General features: G+C 38.0%; 1 protein-coding gene across 4 annotated transcripts in view; it reads right to left on the bottom strand.

Annotated features, from left to right (window-relative positions):
* Window positions 1-20997, bottom strand: part of KCNMA1 (potassium calcium-activated channel subfamily M alpha 1) — a 545630-nt gene that overhangs the window by 4540 nt on the left and 520093 nt on the right. For 2 of the 4 annotated variants that reach the window (XM_067299876.1, XM_013960233.2), the window contains exons 23-27: window positions 14317-14430; window positions 11004-11134; window positions 5874-6068; window positions 5460-5578; window positions 3437-3661 (exon numbers count right to left, since the gene is read on the bottom strand). In XM_067299876.1, coding sequence (XP_067155977.1) covers window positions 3437-3661; window positions 5460-5578; window positions 5874-6068; window positions 11004-11134; window positions 14317-14430 — 784 coding nt within the window. Of the gene's footprint in view, window positions 1-1239; window positions 3662-5459; window positions 5579-5873; window positions 6069-11003; window positions 11135-14316; window positions 14431-20997 lie in introns of those variants that run through there. The other 2 variants (XM_067299877.1, XM_067299878.1) reach the window with 1 other exon arrangement.

Here is a 20997-nt window from a genome sequence, read left to right as displayed (position 1 = left end):
AATGCTATTCTGGGCTTGCTCTTGGTGACTTTTTCTTGAACTACTTATGTCAATGGAAATTTCACTGGAAAATGCCTGACTATACCAGTGGTAACACGTCTAGGGTTTTTGCTTTTGCCTGCAAGTTTGCTAGATATTAATTGGTGTCTACGTCCAGATCCACAAAGGTACTTAAAAACTGTAGCCTTCATTGTAGGAACCATGCTGGACCTGCCATAAGTGGCGAGACCTCCATTTAAAGCACTGAAATGTCATCTGTTGCCATTGGTAACAGTATAGTTTTTATACTTTCAAAACTAACCAGGGTGTTTACTAAGATTGTTTGACTCGGGTTAGGCTTAGGTTTCTGAACAAATGGGAGATTTACCGGTATTTATCAACATAAAAAATTTTTGACAACATAATGTAACTAACTGATGTAAACACCCCTCTACTTGTCATGACCAACACCCACAGTTTCATTAACATATCCTTATGAGAAAAATCTTCATCACTGCAATAAACCATTTGATCAATTTGACTATAGTTATTAGTGAAAAATTGCACACGGTATAACTAAAAGTCAAAATGTCTACGGACTTAAGGACAGAAGACAGAGGAGAATTAGACATCAGTGTAGTCTGAAGAATTCAAATTTGCATCCCATATTAGATATTTTTCTTCTCTTGCTTGCAAAGCAGACAAGTTATTTCTCTAATGTAGACTGTTCATATTTTTTCTGTTTGAACCGCACAATTATACAAAAACTATATTTTTGGATATAATCATTATTATGTAATATATGACAAGTGGCTTCATATTAACACCCTTCCTTCCTCAGCTAAAAGGAAAACAGATAAATCATTAATGGAAAAGCATTTTGGTGTCAAAGCCATTAATGTTCTTCCAAAATGCATAACTGCTCTCAACTATCTTCAGTCAATATTGCCAATGTAAACACAAAAAGATGCTCATGAACATATACGGAGAGGGAGAAGGGAGGAAAGGAGTGGGAATGAGGACTGGGAAATTAAAATAATGTCTGTATCAGGGTAGCACCTTCATTGAGCAGGAATCTGGGCAGTTACAAGAGGACACGTGCAATCAGAAAGGCAAGCAGATGAGAGAATAAAAAATAAAATAGGGTTGAGCAACAGCAGCAGCAGCAGCAGCAGCCAGTTTAACTTCTGGTTTGGGGGTAGAAAAGGCACAAAAAAAAAGAAAACAAACAAACAAACCAATAACTGAATAAAGTTTGTAACTATTTTTTTTTTTTTAATTTCACAAGTTTTCACAAGGACAAGTTATAGAAGGAAACCCACAGCAGTTGCTAGATCATGCAGAACCATTAATTGTCATACCTTGGCCCATTCTATTCATCCTTGTTGCACTTTAGAAAAAGAAGTAAGCTATGTAAGTTTTACAATGCTTTTAAACTGTCATATTTTCTGTTGAGCACTTTAACTGGCACATCCTTATAGTTATAAATATTCTTAGGGCAAAACATAATAACTTCCTTTGCAGAAAGAACACATGAATTTGTCTTTGTGATCAACAGCAACTGTAATATACTCATTTGTGGGGAGCAAACATAATTTGCAACATTTTCCACTGATAAGACTTACAGCTGCATTTGAATGCACACATTCATATATACTGTATTCCAATCATTATGCTTAACACTGCACAGAGGCACTCTGTGTAGCCCACTTATATGGTACCAGGTTTTGTCAGTAAAAGTGCTTGGCTTCATTGTCAATTCACACAGCAAGCAAATCTTCAAAATTATCATGCTTGGGGAAGGGGAAGGTAGAAAACAGCACTAACCATAAAAGCACCTTGTCTGGGTAGGCAGTTACCATGCTAGTCACTCCCAAGTCTGAATATTTATTTTCTTTTCGCATGCTTTCTATGCTGGGTAGCCACTGGAGATGGCATGTGTTTCTGGTCTCCCTTTCAACTACCCCCCGAACAACCCTCTTCACACTACCTAGAACTATTTCTATATCTCAGAGGCTGGCATTTGAAATTAAAAAAAATAAACTTGAATTGTGGCTGTCTAGCATAGGTTCCTTTCCACTACTTTATTTAATTCCCTGCCACAATTTTTGTTTGGCTAGGTGTGTTGCTGGTGAGACTACGCAAGAACCAAGTTCTGGCAAGCTCACAGAGCACGATGCCTCAGCACGGTGGGTATTTCCACCCCGGCCCTCTTGTGCTGCTCATCAGCAGTCTGGGACACAGCACCTTTTCTTCCTAAATGGGAGAGGAGCCTCTCAGATCTTAAAGGCACTCAGTCCCCTTCTCCTGTATTCCTGCTCACTGTGTACTGGCAGGCACCTGTTGTAGAGAACCAGACAGAGCACGGCCCAGGATTTCTGGAGGATCTCCTCATATTAGGACTCTCACTGAAGGATTTATACCATCACTCTAACTTGGAAAAGTTAAACTACCATCTGGGGAAAGGAACAAAGTCCCTTGAGGACTGATACTTAAAGCATGGAAAAATGCTTGCTCTTTTCTGAACATTATTTATTCTGTACATAAGGTGACTAATTCACCTTTTAAGGACGTAAAAGTCCCAGGAAGGCAGTTTTTAATGACTTACATCCAATATTTATGATACATATGGCTTTTCATCCCAAATGTCAAAAGTGAAAGAAAATATAGCTATTCATGTGGCAGTATAAATAGACAGAATAATAATTTAATATGCAATTAGACTCTTTCTAAACTTAAATTAAACCATTGGAGTTTTACAACTCCATGCCCAGACAATTTCAGTGTTAAAGGGAAAAGACACTATCTCCAAAAGGCTAATATTTTAAAGAAAGTCCTTATACAAGCAGAAAAGTCCCTGATGTTGCTTTGGTATAAAAGCAGGTGCTTAACAATAACCTATACAAAGAGTGAAAGCCTTATACAGTATCAGCTTTTAGAGTGAAAAATCAGTAGCTTTTTTTCCAATGGGTTAGTTTTCATAAGCTTCAGATAAATGTAGCAAGTCCTGTAAATATGAATATAAAAAACTGCCCCAACATATATCAATACTTCTGCACTAAATGACTTTTTTGTGTAACTCTGATATCAACAGCAAGTGTTCATGTTAAATACACTCATTTTCTGATATGTAGAGCAGTTACTGCAGTGAGTTATTTATGTTTTCAGTGTGCCTATGGGTTCAGATTTTTTTTTCTCCCCTAGCATCATAAATAACTTTTGGTCCGTCTGCTTTGTTGCTGTTGTGCTTAAGGGTTTTATGGTGGTGAAATAAAAATGACAATCACATGCACACTGTCATACATATGCAAAATATGTGTACAAAAAGGGAGAACTCCATGGGAAAACAGGGAACATTACTGTTGGAAACATTAACTGGGGAGAATGGGTGGTGGATGCAAGTTTCACACACAGTGGGAGCAGGTACACATATCAAAGTCTATCTTCCTGCACATACTTCTGTTTTTCCCGAGAATCCCTGGTCTTGGTGCGGTTCGGTCGGTTTGCTGTTGATGGGATGGAGTGAACCGATGAGCTCTTCTTGCTAGAAGAATAGGAGGAATGGGAAGAATGAGAAAGACTGGCCCGGGACTGGCCAGCATTGTGGTCAAATTGCATCAAACAGAAGATCAAGTCTGTCGGCACAAGCTCGAATTCATATGGTGGGTTTGTGATAACATAACTGGAAAAAAAGGAAAAAAAAAAAGAAAGAGAAAACAAGTTTAGATTTGTACTAAAAAATTCTGCTAGCAATGTCATCTTATGAATATTTATCCAATTTTTTTGTATTTCTATTTCCTTTGGTGTGTATCCAATTGTAGCTCAGATAATACACCTTACTATTTGGGGCCTTCTTATGTCAGATATCACATTTCTGTTTGTATGTTTGCTGTTGAGTGGGGCAGGCATACTGACTGAGTAGGATGTTCCCCAAGGGAACCACATCATGATTGTTCAGAGAATACACCATACAAGCCACTCTCCTTTCTCTAGCTGCATGGGAATGCAACGACACTAGTAAAGAGATAAACATATTGTCAAAAACCAGCAATAACCCATCAGCTGTGGCATTTAAAAGAATGGCTGAAAAGCAGGGAAAAGAGGATTTTAGGTGCAGTTCATTCCATAGGGGAATATTTAAATACTGTCAATAGAGCAAGGAATATAATTGTTTGTTTTTATTTTGATTGTACATAACACAAGATCAGGAAAATAGATTAAAAAATTTGCAGTGGGGTTAACTGGTTATTTTGTTCATTCATTCCACATGTACATTCCTGGCTTCAAAGAGCATTTATAAAGAGAAATCTGCACACATCCAAGAATCCAGCATTGCTAAGTATACATCACAGGCCCAAAATAAAAACTCTATCAATTGCAAGAATCCTCCACTTTCAGCCAATCCCCTTTCAGGAGTAGGAAGGGCTTTATAGAATCTGCTGCTAAAATTTTTCGTGCATGTGAGGAACACCATGCTTGAGCAAGGCAATAGGAATTTTCCATCCAAGCAAGAAATATGTAAAAATTGATCATGAAGCTCACAACTTCTTTTCAAAGGATTTTCGTGCTCATTATAGATCTGGTTAGCTGCCTCAGGGATTGAAGTCACTTATTAATCCAACAAATAATCCCAAGTATAGCAAGTACAGTGTAAGTCTAAACTGAAGATGGTTTTTCTACAACATTTGTCCAGATCCTTACAGAAGAAAACACTTTGGTGGGCTGCATGGTTGCTTATTTCCATGTCCACCCAATAATGATGCTTTTGGTAGAGAACGAGATAGTGACGGATGGTAGAATTGTGATAATTCTGGTATGGGTTTGCATATGTATTTCTAATAGGCACTTAATTAAGACACATTTCAAGTAAGCTGCTAACTGGCCTTCAGTTTGAGAAGATAAAATTGTGTGTGCTCTGTTTAAAACACTGGGCTCAGCCTTGCTTCTGCTGAAGTAAAAATGTAGCCTACTAATAGTGGTTTCCACACAGGAGAAGAAATGATGATTAGATACTGGTAACACCAATGGGAAGCCCACAGGAGTACTTATTCTGAGTATTAAGAAAAAAGAAAATTCTAACTACCATTATCTAAAGTATATGATTAAAGTAAATTGGAAGATAACCGGCCTCTGCTAATGATACTGATTTATAGCTGATTAACATTAGAAAATGGAAATCTTTTTTTTTCTTGTATGCAAACAGTGGATGATCATAAATCAAACAAAATGAAGATGTGTGCTCCAAATTTACTTTAAATTTTTTAATTAAAAGTGGCTGAAAACATATGCTGTGATATCCAGCCTATGATTTGAACTCAACTAAAGAATCATCATGAGTTAGCAAAAAGTTAGCATTTGTGGCAAAATTATAGCAAAAATGGAGAAAGTTCTTTTTTAGATTTGTTACAGGCACTGGGATCTTCCTTGCCCAGAAACCTGAAGAATAGTGAAGCAGAGACGGTCTAAAATGTTGGACTTACCGTTTAGTGCACTGGCTGGGCGTACTTAGATGTGCATCCCTTAATCGATAAATTCCAAAGCAAAGCATATTGTATGTTTTCAGTGCTTTACAAAATAGATCTCCATAACAACCTCCATCCTAGGAGAAAAAAAAAAAGAGAATCTCTTTCGACAAAACCTCAGAAGAGCCACACCATTTTTTCACTGTGCTTGAAATATCCAGACAAGGAGTTTGGGGACTCATATGGCTTCTCAAAAAGGGTAAGGGCAATCCTGGCACCCCATGCTGTAAAGTGTCATCAGACTTTCCAAAAGCTTTGTCAAATTAAATAATAGAAATTATATGCTAATCAAGACAGATTTTTAAGTCAATCTGAAAGAAAACAAATTGATTGCAGACTAGCCTCCGTCCTACTTTTCTCCCATGATCTTACCCCTAGGTCTGCAAATGGCCCATCATACAAAGCCAGCTGTGCAACTCGACACCTGTCCCTGTTTGCAAGTGTCTGGGGCGTGCTGTAACCTCCCCTCAATGCATTCTCCTCAGCAATCAGTGCTTCCAGCTCTGGTGTGGCTCCTCCTGTTACCAACGTCCGTATCAGTGTGAGGATATTGTCATTGAAGTATGTCTGCAGAGATAAAAGAAAGCTCTTTAAGCAAACACCATTAAAGTCACAACTGAAGACATCCAAATTACAACTTTTCTGGGTTTCTGCTGTTTAAAGTTCTTGGCTGTCTCTTCAAATAATTTTATATAGAAAGTGAAAAGACAGCAGCTTCCAATTACTCTATTTTCTTCTATCCCATTAGGCTCCTATACTAGATCCTTCCTTCTAAACACCAATTCAGGCTGATTTTTATTAAAGTACAAAAATTTGAATGATTTATGTTTCCTATAATTGGTGTTAGTAGTGATGCAATGACTGCTTTCCTTCGCATTGCCTTCATGTCTAATAATGGGCTTTAGGACATGTAATTGTAAAATTCAGACCACATTTAAAGCTTGCACAGGCTAGATTGCCTTTTTACTCTTGTCACCAATTCGTTGGGGAGCTGCCTTTGTGCTGCAAATGTCATTACTTATTACTGTGGCTGGACTCTAGCAGTCTAACCGATGTATTGTACTAAACATCTTATTACGAGACTTGACAGTGTTCAGACATAAGCATGTATCAATTAAACATCTTGAGTTCATTCCAGATAAATGTATGATGAGTTTGGGATCCTGGTGGTCCTTTTAAAAAACTCTAGGGTATAGGGTAAGTGTGGTTTATTAGGGAAGATTTACTCCACACTGACATTTTGCCAGCATCTGTAGCGTTGCTGGTCTGTCAGGCAAACAATGGGCATTTTAAATATTAATTTAATGCCAGATGAATGACTTTCAAGTTTACGTAAAAGTATAGTGGTGTATTTCAGAGATACTCAGTTAAATATCTGCAATGTAAAGTATATACTAAGCAAAAAATAATCATTGCCCCAAAAAAGCAGACACTATCACTTAAAATGTCACTAATGTCTGGTTTTTCAGAAGCTTTGTAAGTGTGGGGGACATATAAGAGGAAAATGAGCTACCTAGAGTACACAGGAGTCATGTTACTAGATTTGTGACTTCTTTTGAAATTAGGACTAAGAACAAATGTCTGTAAGCCAACCAGGTAATAATGACTACTGAATTCTCAAATGGTGCTTATTGTGCAAAGATTTCAATAATACTTTTCAATGAAAGTCACTGCTCTATCCACATAAAGTAATTGTATTTAATAGATTGGTAAACTGAGGAACAGGTTGAAATGTTTTATTCTGAGAACAAAAAGCAGAACTGGCTCCCTATCCATGTTACTTTGATACTTTTTCTTTGTATAACGAAACTTCAGTTTTATTGTTCACTTGAGATGACAGATAAAACAGGAGAAAATGAATTCTACATTAATGGCAATACTTTTCATTGTTATAGTGAAATTTCATAACTTCAAGCTTCGCTGCTTATTTACATAGACATATACACACCATTCACCTGTTGACTAAATAAAAATGGGAGGAAAATCTTGTTATTGTTATAGGTGTCCTAAAGCAAATATTTGTCTCATCAACCCCAATTATTTTAAATTAGTCTGAGTAAAGCACTACTTATTTCAAAAACAAAGTATACTGTAAAGAGTAACCTGACATTAGTAGACGTTCAGGAAGAATCAGTTAATCTGAAACAGCAGCTAATCTAAAACCGACTTTTGCATATGTGGATGCACTGTGTCCATGTGCACAGTCACTGCGGTGAGAATCAGACCCTCACTGGCAACTCTGCCCACCGTGCCATACTTTTCCAACACGGAAGTGCTCAGAATCAAAAAATCTGCATTACGTTTAGCCTTTTTTCTTGTCCTTTGTCAATATATACAATATACAACTCAGATCTAAAATAATTAGCATAACTCTTTAGCTCCTGTAGTTAAGCAGCAGTGTTACTTGACACAAGTTTCATGGATCTTAAACTGAGTTCTGCCTAGATCTAGAGGTTGGAGACATTGTGACTGGAAAAGCCCTTTCAGTAAAAATGTGGTTCATCATGTCCTATATGGCACTTTAAGCACACATCTTTAGGAAAGCATACCATTTTCTGCAACAGTATCTTTTCTCACACCTTCCCAACCTTTTATTCAGCATTTTGATTACCATCCTTTGTTCTTCTCTAAGTAGTGATATTTAATATTATTTTAAAATATTATTCTCAGTTTTGTATAGTATTTTTTCTTATTTCTATATAAATCAAGACAAAGGAACATGAAACAAAAGTAATAGATAGCTTTACTGGTAGATTTTAAAGTCTGGTTTATAATCTTATTACAATGAGGCCAACTATGATGAGAAATGTTCAGCTACTCTAAGACTGATTGATGTTGATCCCTGTAAAATGGCCTGTTTTTTATAGACTGGTGACTTGCAGTGATTGGTGTAACATGTGAAAGACTAAAGTTGTACTAATAATTTTTTCACTCTTTAGGAGATATCATTAGGTCTAACATCACTGTATTCCAAATCTCTCTCTTTATTCCATAATGTAAATTATAGCTGTTACAGCCAGAACCCAAGATTTAAACACATCTGAATTTTGTACCGTGTAAGAGCACAATTGTCCCCTATTGTAAATTCAGCTGTAGTTCACTAGAGCATTATCCACTATGAAATTACACTGTTGCCATATTGCTCACTTTACTACAGTTCTCATATGAAATTGAGAAATAAAAACTTTGGTAAAATAATGTATCAAGTCAGACACTTGTCACAAGCTCATTAGTACAAAAAAAAAAAAAAAAGGGAAGAAAACCCCAAAGTGAAAATAAGAAATAATGGGTCCAGTTCTGACTTCTGTCATGTGCCAACAGGAGTAACTCTGGGAGCCATGCCCTGCTCTGAAACTGATGTCAATGAGGACAGAATCAGGTCTATTGTCAGTGGAACAGAATGCCGTCACCGGAGGAAGGCTTCCCACTGCTAGACAAATGTTAAGGCAAAGCTAAGATACTTATTAGCAAAGGAGGCAACATTTATCTTGGAACAATGGCTTAATTTGGGTTTCACACCATGACTGATGTGAATGTCACCATTTAATCAGATGGATGAGTGCAGCCAAGTGACAGTTTTGTTCATTTGCCATCAATGAATGAAAGATTTCAACTATCAGAATGGACTATCTGGCATCACAGCTGATCAGAAAATGCCCAACCACATGCATGAAAGGATGATGAACTTGGCATCTTTTGCTAAATAGGGTTGCTTCCTCCTGTACTGATATTTAACCCTCCTCAGGAAAAAAAAAAAAAACAAAAAACCCTCCATTCTTCTGATTGCCATGAAAATCAGACCAAAGTCCTCTTACTACCTCTTGCCAGTCTGAAACTGGGGGCACTGAAAAGCTGAACTAGCTGATATCCATTTCCTTTGGAATAATAATACACTAAAATTAGTTTGAGAGTGATCTTCTACTTGCTCTTTGGGAGGGTACATGGCCTGGATATGCCAGGACTTATAAGAAAGCAATCTACAGAATGTCTTTGGAAAGGTGCTGCAGCACTTAAAGTAACAAGACATTTTCCAGTAATGGCAGGAATTCTTTTTGTTGGCTGTAAAATCATAACTGAAGAAATACTTGTTTGCTATTGTTATACCTCACACTGGACATTTGTATAACATCTTTATAACCAATACCCAGAATGAGAATATGAAATAGGTACAGTCTAAATACCAAAAAGAGGAAATGCATCATAGATACTAAAACTGGGTAAATGACAAGGATATCCTGACATAGATATCTGAGCTAGCAGTGCCACCTAGCCTGTGCTATGGAATTATAGTGCAGCTCTTTCAAAGTGTAAATGTTTCAGGGATTCTTCCCCGTTTGTTCAATCATTTTTTAAAGTATAATTACCAGAGCGCTTATGTTTTGCAGTTAATGCTGTCAAGCCTTTTAAACTAATTGGTCTTTTACATAAAATTTAACTGAAAATTAGCACATCTTTTAATAACATTGCTTTAACTTTAATGGCACTTTGCCTTTCATTTATAATTACTCTAAAATTGCCATTTTCCAAGTCATATCTGCCATTTTTCATGTTTGCTATTTTTTTTTTATGGATTTCTTTTTGAGAATGCTCCTCCCCTGCCCCATGCTACAATAGCTTTTTTAACATCTCTTTCCAACACATATTTTAACTTGCTTTTCTTTTTCAGTAGGAGGTATTCTGTTGAATGAATATTGTTTGTTTCAGGTGAATACATATCCAAACATGGGGAACAACTGAGCTAATATCAATAATTTATATCAATAGCAAATATGTCTTTGAGACAGAGTCAGCAGCAGGAAAAAAAAAACCAGTGCAATAGATTCTCAAAATATTGTCCAAACCTAGTCGATATGAAGTAAGGAGGATGCAAAGAGGTATGACTGAGACACTTGCTTCAGAACTACTACAGCTCCAAACCAAAACTCTAATTTAGACATAACCAAAGGCCACCATCTGTAGTTTCTGGCATGCACATATGTTTTGATTCACAAGACAATTCATGTGAAAAAGAGATGATGACCTCTATTCACACAAGTAGAGTTCACTTAATGTGTACAATAGCTTTCATACAGTTCTATCAGTGTCCCCCAGTGCTCATGCTCAGAGCATGAATCTAACATTGTTCATGGCTACAGGAAATTAAAAGCTTAAAACACAGTTGATGCTGTCTGATATGAACAGTTAGCACAGACACCGACACATTGAATTTGGATGTGGGCTTCAGGAGGGAGATGCAACATTTTTTGGAAACTATAATCTTTCAAGCTGAACATGAGACTTGTCACTTAAAAACTGTGGCCAACACACACTCACAGTGGTCCTAAATAGCTCAGTTTTAAAAGTCTCTAGATCCAGCTGAAATAATCCTGGTTTATGCTATTGAATTCTCTTGAAAGCTAAGAGAAAAGTATCTTCTCCTGACCTGTGGAACAGGGATTACACTTTCATATTCTTTCACAGTAAGTCTGATGGGAGAGAATGAAAAAGGTTTTGTTTGCTTACTGCACTCATGAGGGAATCCAGCACACTAACAGCAAATGCAGTTCCACATGCAAAGGGTTGCGTGAGATACAGTTCTGTGTCTGGGTCATCATCATCATCTTGGTCCAAGAACTGAACATTTGAATCATTTACTGAAAATAATAATAATAATAAAAAAATCATAAGGTGCTTCTGGGTCACCAGCACATGACCTTACATATTACACAACCAGAAAGAAAAAGAAACGGCATATGTCTGGAAACACAGACTTGTGTCTTTGACGTCACTGAAAATGAAATTAAGATGGATGTGAAAATGTGCATTTAAAAATCTGTTGGTCCTTATCTTGCTTGTAAGAGGTGACTCTTGCTCTTAGGAGGTGACTATCCCTTTGCTGTAAAAGTAGCTTCATGGTATCAGCTGCTTGCACTCAAAATGAGATACACAGAGCTTTTCTATATATTGAGACAATGTTGGTATTGGTCAGAAACAGTGGCTAAGGTTGTGTGGATGTACAGTGAAATGCTATCACAAGACACCAAGTCAGAACCCCGTTGTAAAATAAAGCTTGTCCATAAAACACTGATTTAGCCCACAGGCATCTGTTAGATGTGCTGCTGTGATTCTTACTGGAGTGGTGCTAATGCATTTACAGCTCAAAAGAGAATAAACTGTCCCTTTAACATGCATATGTCTGAAGAAGTGAGCAATACTCCAGCCGTTCTCTTGCATCAGTGCTTTTTGTTCAGATATTTTTCTCCACATCCTCACTACCTTAGCCACAAATTCTACATGAGACAGTGTGATAAAGGAACTACATCAGGCTGTTTTATAGAAAAGCCCAAATAAAGTAGTATTTGGCATTTAGACTTTCTCTAGCATTTTGTTGTCACAGTTAAGCTCTCTGCCTCTACCCCTCCACTACAAATAGTTCCTTCCTTGAGATCAGTTTATCAAGTGAATGAGATTTCATGAAATATTTCATTTCCATATTAGTACTCCTCAGGCATGAAAGCACAGACTGCTTAGTTATGCCATCAAAATACCCATTTAACTTACTAAAAGACAAATTAATTTCAATTCCCATGCAAGGAAGGAAAATTAAAAACTTTTTCAGCATTTGAAAATGCATACATTGATTATGTTCCTATTCCCTGTGGGACTGCATCTATTGAGCCAGCCCCAGAAGCTTTGAAACCAACACGAGAGCTGGTGTTGACTTGATCAGGTTTGGCTCTGGTCTTAGTTTCGAAGTTCTGCCTGCTATTCTGATCTTTCTTCCTACGCAGTTTCATTTTCCATCTACTTCTTTTTCCACCTCTATCTACATACTACTAAACTTGCCATGCTTAGCTTATAAAACATGAATAAATATGAATAAAACCTCACAATAGCCATTTTAAACAGATAAGCATTAATATCTTCCTTTTAGAGCCCCATTGAACAGTACATGGCCATGATCACATAGAAAGTCAGGAGCAGAGCCGAAGTAGGATTTAAAATTCTTGCCTCCCCACTCTCTGATGTTATTCATCCTAGCAAACACCAATATCTACAAAACTCCTTTCTTTGTACTATGGCTACCAATTTATTCACCAGATTCTCGAGCAAAATAGTATTTGAAAGCCTGACATACCATTTCAAATGTACTTTTTGAAAAGCTTGTATCTTAGTTTAATTTGCTAGTTGAGAGCAGACACTATTGACAGTAGCATTCTTTTTCCACTTATGTCTGGCAGACTAATACCTGACTCTGACACCAGCTTGCAAGCTGTGGGTGGTGTCAGTTCTCAAGGTGCTACAAATCTAATGCGGATTCTGCAAATGCAGTTTTAGCCTCAATATCTTTATCTTCCCGATGCAAGCTAGCCTGCTATGATTCCTACAAAAGGTCTCTGGGCTAGATGGGGTAGGCTTGAATGTGTACTGCTGCATCATAGTAAATGTTAACCCAACACTGCTAGCAAACGCTCCCGAGATCTCTCTTTATGGAGAGGGAGCAACACAGAAGTTTGGCTGCCCTTTTACAGCTTCAAAACCTGAGCTTCTGAGAAAAGGCCTACACCCTAAAATAAACAAAAAAGTAGCTTAAGGGAAAGTATGATACTGGGGGTTCTTTTCTGATATCTTTTACTTCTTCTTTGACTTCCTGTGAGAATTGTTAAGGCATGTCCATCACATTGACAATAGGCTGAAATAACAACAACAAAAAAAAGAGATTGAGAGAGAAAGAAAGAGAGAGAGAGAAAGGGGGGGTACCCAGGCCAAAGAAAATGAATTGGTGAGAAGGTGCTATGAAAACAGCCGGCAGGTCAGACGAGTGTGATCAAAGGTTTACTGATGCTGCGTGAAAAAAAAAATCATTAAGAAAGGCCAGAACAAGACAGTCAATTTCAACCAGAACCACAAATAAAACACATTCAAAGCAGTGCCATGAGGGTAGCCCCTCTGATACAGCCAGATAAATAAAGAAAAAGCTGATGACAGTAAGAACAACAACAACAGAAAATAGGACAGTGATGTGAAGGAAAAAGGCACTCTTACCCAGTTCAGTTATCATTAGAATGTGGGTTCCACTGTTTTTTTCCTGACTGATTGAAACCAAAGGCAGAAGTTTGCCAGGCTTAGCTAATAAGTAAAGTATTTAGGGGGGAAAGAAAGTACAGAAAGAGAATAAAGTAAGGGAAAAAGACAGGTAAGGCTCTGAAAAATAGAACTGAAAAAAAAGGACAAAGGACCACAAATCAAGTTTGTATTTGCCGTGAAAAAAACAGAACAGCTTCTGCACTTCACATCACACCACTTGACAACATAAATACCCACAGCTAGAGTGGAAATCAGAGCCTGGTTACCTACCATCATCATATTCTCAAGGGTAACAAGTCTCATACTATTATACAGAGCTTGGTTATACATGATTAAACAGTTCTGGACCATGAAGAAATAAACAAATGGCCTCTTATTATTGATTAAATGCACAGGAAATGTCTGCTCATACTTACTGTGTGTTTTTTTTTTTTCTTTTTTAACCTTCTTCCACAGAACCCTGCTTATTGGTTAGAGTATGTAAAAAAGCATCTTGTCTGATACAGTGTTTATTTAAGAAAATGGAGAAAACCCAAAGGAAAGAGATAAATATATTTTAGTTATTCATATAAAGTGAAACAAACTGTTACTAATTTTTCATTAGTGAGAGTAATTTGAAACAGTTAACTGAAGAGAAAACATAGCAGTATAAGATATGGAATAGGTAATTTTCCTGAGACTGCACAACAAGGGAAGCAGGAAAAAGATATGGGAATGTACATGAAAGGATATATGTTACTTTTCTTACCTAGCTCTGTTATAATAGGGATGTTGGCTCCTGTTGTAATGGAGGGTTGACGTAACAGGCCATGAACTGGACTGTTGTCTGGAGATGACCTATCCATCCCTGGGGGTGTAAAGCCTAAAAGAAAAAGAATTGTAGAGAAAGTTTACAGAGGATAAACTATATACATATACATATACATATATATATAAAAGAATGCAGTGAGGTTTTTAGGCTGATACAAGTTACAATGACAGAAAGAAAAAAAAAATCAACCAACAGCAAGGAATTACCTGTTTCTAATTTTTTTTTCAGAGAAACAAACTAAAAATCTGCCATTTTTAAAAAAACACTTCACTTTATTTCATAAGCATCATCCTTCAAAAATATGCATGGCATGTACAATATAAGTTACCTAGTAGTCATTGGAGAAGCTGAAATTTCTTTTGTCATCCCAAGCCTGGTTAGTATTTGCATCAAAACATGCTAAAACCTTCAATGGAAGGTGTAAGGCTTGCCTATATATAAATAAAAATCCAAAGATTTCTGGGTTTGAGAGGTTTAATTTTTTTCTTGTTAGTATTTCAAATAATCCTGAACCAAATACCTTTCCTTAAACTTCACTTAATATTTTAAAGTGTTGTTCATAGACAGTAATAAAGCACTAGAAACTAATTGCTTTCATTAGGAGGTTTTAAGTTTGATCAGCACGCAGGATTTAAAATTTACTAACATTTTTAAAATATTTTCCAAGAACAGCACAACCCATAAAAAGTTTTTTTGTTTTCATGCAAACCTTGCACAATCTGTATTTTCATGAGGTTTACAATTATGGAAATACTAGGATGGAAGGACCCATTCTAACAGAAAAAAAATGGATGGAAGGAAAAAGACAGATTCTCAAATGGTATGCAAGATGGATGCTTGAAAAGAAACTAGAAATAGATTTATACCTTTGGGGATGTATAGAAAGCAAAGGTGGGAGAGGAAACATATTGGCAGGAGCTCAAAGCAAAAAAGATCTGGAGAGCAGCAAGGTTCACCTCTAACAAAGCTTGAGTGTTCAGCCCGATTCTCTGCACAGCTTGAAATGGAGCTCTTGACACTGAGCACTTTTTAATCTTTTATTTTTTTGGAAATAAAAATACACAGCAAGGCCTTTTGGAGTTTGATTGTAAGTACTGAAAAATAGGTAGTTATACAAAAGCTCGTGCAACAGTTGGCCTAGATATTCATAGTTGAGATTAATGTGCCCCATCTCCCTTTTCCATTAAAGTTGTAGAAAGCGTGGAAATGTTTCTTTAATATCATCATTGTAGAAGTGATGGTGAAGCCAGAGTCTGACTTTAGGATTTCATCTAGATGCATGTCAAGACACTATTTTTAAGCAAATATTTGTTTGCTAGGATTAGGAATGAGCCAAACTTACTTTAAATCATAAATTGCTGAGGAAACATTGATTTTTTTGCCACATTATGCCCAAGTTCTTTACTTCACACCTGACATTCAAGGACAGATTTTTGACCCTGTGTCATAATTCATCTGAACAACTTCTGAATTCTCCATATGCCACTTCTAAATCAATCAGAGAAAAATTCATCTCTGATGTAACTTCATTATCTTCTTGCAGTGTGGAAACTGTTTCACTAAGTTAAAATCATTGATGCATTCATCTGCTACCAGATTCAGAACAAGATGATATGATATTATCTACTTTACCTTTCTTCAATTTGGGGACTAATTAACATACCAGGAAATCTCTAAACAAATCTGTACTTTTTAAAATGTAACACTGGTTCTTATCTACTTTGTGGGGGATTTTTTTTTTCCAATGATAACTAGCATCACTATTAAACTATCCTTAAAAAAGGCAAACTACAAGGACCACTAGATTTGGCCTTCTTGATTTAATGGGATTTGAATCTGTATTTGATAGTGAGCTCATTTCTCCGTAAGTTTTGCTGTATGAAATATAGAATAATAAAAGGATTACTGAGAAATTCTCCTATTCCTGAAGAGAGACTTACTCAAGCCTCTAGAAGATCCCAGTATGAACCACCTTCTTATTATCACAAGAAAGCCAGGTACAACATGAGGATTGTAGGGACAGGAAAAATAAAAAAGGAGGGGAAAAAGTTTGCGAAGGAATTCCTTAGGAGAAAAGAAGTGAATGTGGTATCTTCAATAGATTTGCAGGACAAAAACTATGTCACGGGCAAATCTAAGACAGCAAAGCAATTCCATTTTATATTACCAGTGCACAGAAAACCTTTAGAATGCAGATTTCTTAGAGACAATTGGAAATGCTGGCATTGTTAATAGTTGGTCATTTAATATTACTGAATTCGTTTCCATACAGTGAGTAAGACCAGCAATGGCAACAGTGAGTTGCATTCCCAGCTGATTTCCATTTTCAGATGTTTGCTTGTGTCTGGCACAGTGAGTGATAGCCATTTTGGCTCTTTGATTGCTTACTTCTGACTGGCAGAGACTAGGATTCCCCTAACTCAAAAAGTGAGTCTAATGGAATTCCTTCAGCTGCCACCTCACAAGTTAGACGTACCCCTGACACAGCTGGCAAATCAAAGTGGGACTCTGGGCCATATTTCAAATGGAGGGACTGCTGTCTGCGGAGAGGCAGAAATTAATGTGAGACTTCCTGCTGCAGCAGACTCCAGTGTTTAAATTTTGTACTTGGTGATGCTACTGGAATGTCAAGACAAGGCTTTTGTCACACTACATTATAAAAGCTCAAGTAGCTGTAGACTACTTGAGCAGTTTAAGTGGCAGGCCTAGTTGGGTCCTCCAGAGAACTACAATACAAAAAGGCAACAGCAAGACTTTCCACACTCACTTGAGAGTAGAAAAATGCTAATCTTGTTCCCACGGACCTCGGTGGGAACATCCCTGTAGGCCCTGCTTCTCTCTTTTTCCTGGAGGCGTTTCTTTTCCCATCTCAGGATGCACTCCCTAAAAACATTTTTCAGTGAATTAGGCTATTCAGATGATAGAACACATTGGTATTTCCCTACCAGCTGAAAGCAAATTGAAGAAAGTTGGCATAACTGCTTCTAAATGCATACGTCCTTCTTGCCCTCCCCCTGCAGCAGTGCGCACACACACACACACACACACACACACACACAAATACACACTCTCTCCGGAAGGCTATTTGCAGCCACCTCTCTCTAATCCTTCAAATATTTGTCTTCCTAGGATGGTGTTAGAAGATTGAAGTAAATGTGGCATTTCTGTTAGGCACAGACTGTCAGGAGCTCTGTAATTGCACACTGCACACATAGTGCATTCAGTCTGAAATGCAGGAAGCATGTTAAAGGGATTTTGTTTTCTCCTTGAATGAAAAATGGAATCATGCCTTAATATTATTCATCCTGTGGTCTTGGAAGATGTGAGAAATATCTGCTATTTTAATTTAATTTCCCTTAATTCAGATGCCTTTACAAATCCACTTTTTAAAACTATCAAAATCTGGCACTATTTTCAGGAAAGGGAAAATTGGAGTACTTAGGGATTTTGTGTGCCTGTTTGGTGTCACAAGGCACCAGGCAACTTAAAGTCACGTTCCTCCTCCCAAATCATAATGTAAATTTTATAGGCTCTCTATTTTTTCCCTCCAGAAGAAAAAAGTGCAGGAGAACTAACCTGCTTTATCAGAACTTTCATTTAAAGGCATGAAAAACTACAAGTGACAGCTGTGCGGATTCAGTGAATGTGACATTTTTGAATTTCTTCAACTTGACAAGTAAACACCTTAAATCGGTAATGCTATATGCATAATACATGGCCTGTATTTTGACATCCATCATCAAATGCTGACTTGAGAAAATACAGGTTTGTACGTCAAGGAATAGCACCCATAAAGCAGGGAGAAATTCAGGTCACAGGGTATTAGGAAAACTCTATTTCATTACAGAAGCTGAAACAAGCTAAGGCATCAGATTTAAGATCCATTTTCAGCTGTGAAAAGATTCAGTTCCTCTGCACAGAGCATTCATTTAGAAATGACATGCTTTCCTCACAAGCCTCTCCTCATTTTCCTTTTCATATTCCATTTTCTCCTTCAGTCCCCAAACCTTGTTCCATTAATGCTCATAAAAATGGTAAAACAGGCCTGATGATAGTTACTGTGATTTTCTTATAACCATAGCGTCTCCTTTGCTCAACAAACAACTGAAGGAGCTGGGGCTACAATTGCTTAACAGTTTCAACCTCTGGAGTAAAATTCACACGGCCTATGCAAGCCTGGGCACAGCACCTGTGTAAGGGAATATAATGACAGTTGTGCGCTTCTGAATAAGGAAATTCTTGTTTCCAACATTTAGGAGATTAGGTACAGTGAAATCATACGATCAGTTCTTCTACATCTGATACTAAACTGGCTACAGTAACAACCGCTGCTCAAAGTGAGGATATGGTGTTGACTTTAACAGGAGCTGGCAAGCCCATGTCTCTCCCCGAAATAAGATGCTGCCAAACAATGGATCAGATAAATCTTGCCTCTGAGAGGAGTACAGGCTCTGGGCTCCAGACATGCTCAGGCTCAAAAAGAGCTGGCAGTGGGGCATCACGGCTTCTCTCTGGGCAGCAGGCACCCCAGGAGCTCCGGCGCTCCAATGCAGCTACCTGCTATGAAGGAGTCTGAGCCGCCCACAGCCTCTGAAGAAAGCAGCTGCTTCCACACTGTGATTCTGTACAAAGAAATACTTCCGAATTTCACCAAAGTAGGTGAAACGCAATCCATCAATTGCTCTAGAGGCAAGATCCCACCTCTTTAAAATGCTCTCCGTGCTGCAGAGCTACAACCTCAGAGAAGGTCCACCCAGCCACACATGCTCTTGCTTCCAAGAGTTACTGGGGACGCAGGTGCTGCCCTGCTCAAGCCCAGCCGGGCCTGCTGGCTACAAGCCCTTGTCGCCTCTCACAAAACACTGCCTATGAACTGATGAGCAGCACTGTGCTTCCAGGGAGACATGTCTCCTGAGGCAGGCTCATCCCCAGTACTCATGGGAACTCACGGACAGTAGCTCCTGCTCAGCAGTAAAACATAGGCAGTCTAGCAACCACAGTGCCACTATGATGAAGTCCAAAATTAAGAAAAGCTGAAGCGGCATAGCAGTGAATTCTGCCCACTGAAAGTCCTGGCAACAATTTTAGTTTGCCCTGCTTATGTACTGTTTGGAGCAACTGGCCTGATGGCCAAGTGAACTGCTGATCATAAACCACTGGTTTTGCTCTTTCTTTACAGCACTGTTCTGAGTAATGTTCCAAGAAATACAGAAGGGCCTGCTCTATGTAGCAGTAAATACGTCCTTTCAGTTTGCTGATGTGCCTGTAAAGGTTTACTGGGGTTTTAACGTAGAAACAAATTTGGCTCTTTGATGTGCACTGCTTGTGTTCCATTCACTTCACAGGGACCCAGATGGGCATATCCAAAAGCAGATTTTTATGCTATATTTATAAAAAAACCTTGCCATTCTGAAGGATCATAAAACACTTCAAACATGCTTTTTACCATATAGATAAAGCCAATCATATGATTCAGCACTGAAGTGCAGCCAGCTGTAGGACAGAATGAAGCACCTATTTCCTAGCACACCATATGGGGTTCTCTTCTCTTCTCTCTTCTTCTCTATCCTCCCCACTCCTCTCTTTTCTGCTGTCCTCTCCTCTCTTCCCTTCCCTTCCTTTCCCTTCCCTCTCATCTCTTCTCTCTTCTCCTCCTTTTCCTTCCCTTCCCTTCCTTTTCCCTTCCCTATCTTTCCCCTTCCTTTCTTTTTTCCCTTCCCTCCTTTTCCCTCTCCCTTTCCTTTTCCTTTCCTTATTATAAGGAAAGGTGTATGTTAAACTGGAACTCTATATAGGCAGAATGCAGTTTCCCAAACTGAAACATCCTGAAAAAATTGTGTTCTTGTCATTAAAGTGCCAGGTAAATTGATTGTGCCCTTTAAACAACAATGCTATTCTAGGGAAAGGTGCCATGGGATTCACTGGGTAAAGTACATATTAAAGTCCTCAAAAATGTAATTTAAAAATCATACAGACTGTGTACTAGCTCTGGCTCATCTGAAAAGCATGAAACAAAGATCATATTTTGAGCATATATGAATACCATACAAGTGGTGAACTGCCAAACACAGCCCTGACAAGTTATCATGCAGGAACATGAGAGAGATTTTCATTAAGCAGAGCCAGACTAAAAGAAGTAATTCTCTTACAATTGGACCTCACAACTATATTCCTTTGCTACTGTTTGCTGACTATGTCCATTAATATTCCATTGAATTCGATGGAATGATAGACTCTACCTGTTATTCTCCAAAGTATAGCCACTTGGGTATACCTGGAAAGTTCAGCAGCAGTCATGCAGCTAAAGAGCTGCTGACATTCACGGGAATCTGTTACAGCCATTCAATTTAGAAACAATTCTAGCTTCAATGTCCCATTTGGTCTGAGACAGAGAGTTGTAGTTTGGCCTCAGCATCTGGAAACCCTAAACTCTGGTTTCAGTTCTGACTTCTACTGTAATTTGTGTCTAAAGATATAATAATCTCTTGGTGATTATCTCTAATAAACTCTTGGAGAGAAGAGGAATGTGGGAGGCAGATTGACTGTGTGAGCTCCAGCTCTCTCAGAGACTAGAGCACCTTCAGAGATGTTCTCTCCTGTGCCTGGGCCCCCAAACAG

Source organism: Apteryx mantelli, chromosome 7 (assembly GCF_036417845.1).
Source record: "Apteryx mantelli isolate bAptMan1 chromosome 7, bAptMan1.hap1, whole genome shotgun sequence".
NCBI classification, from domain to species: Eukaryota; Metazoa; Chordata; class Aves; order Apterygiformes; family Apterygidae; genus Apteryx; species Apteryx mantelli.
This window is presented reverse-complemented; position numbering and strand designations above follow the sequence as displayed.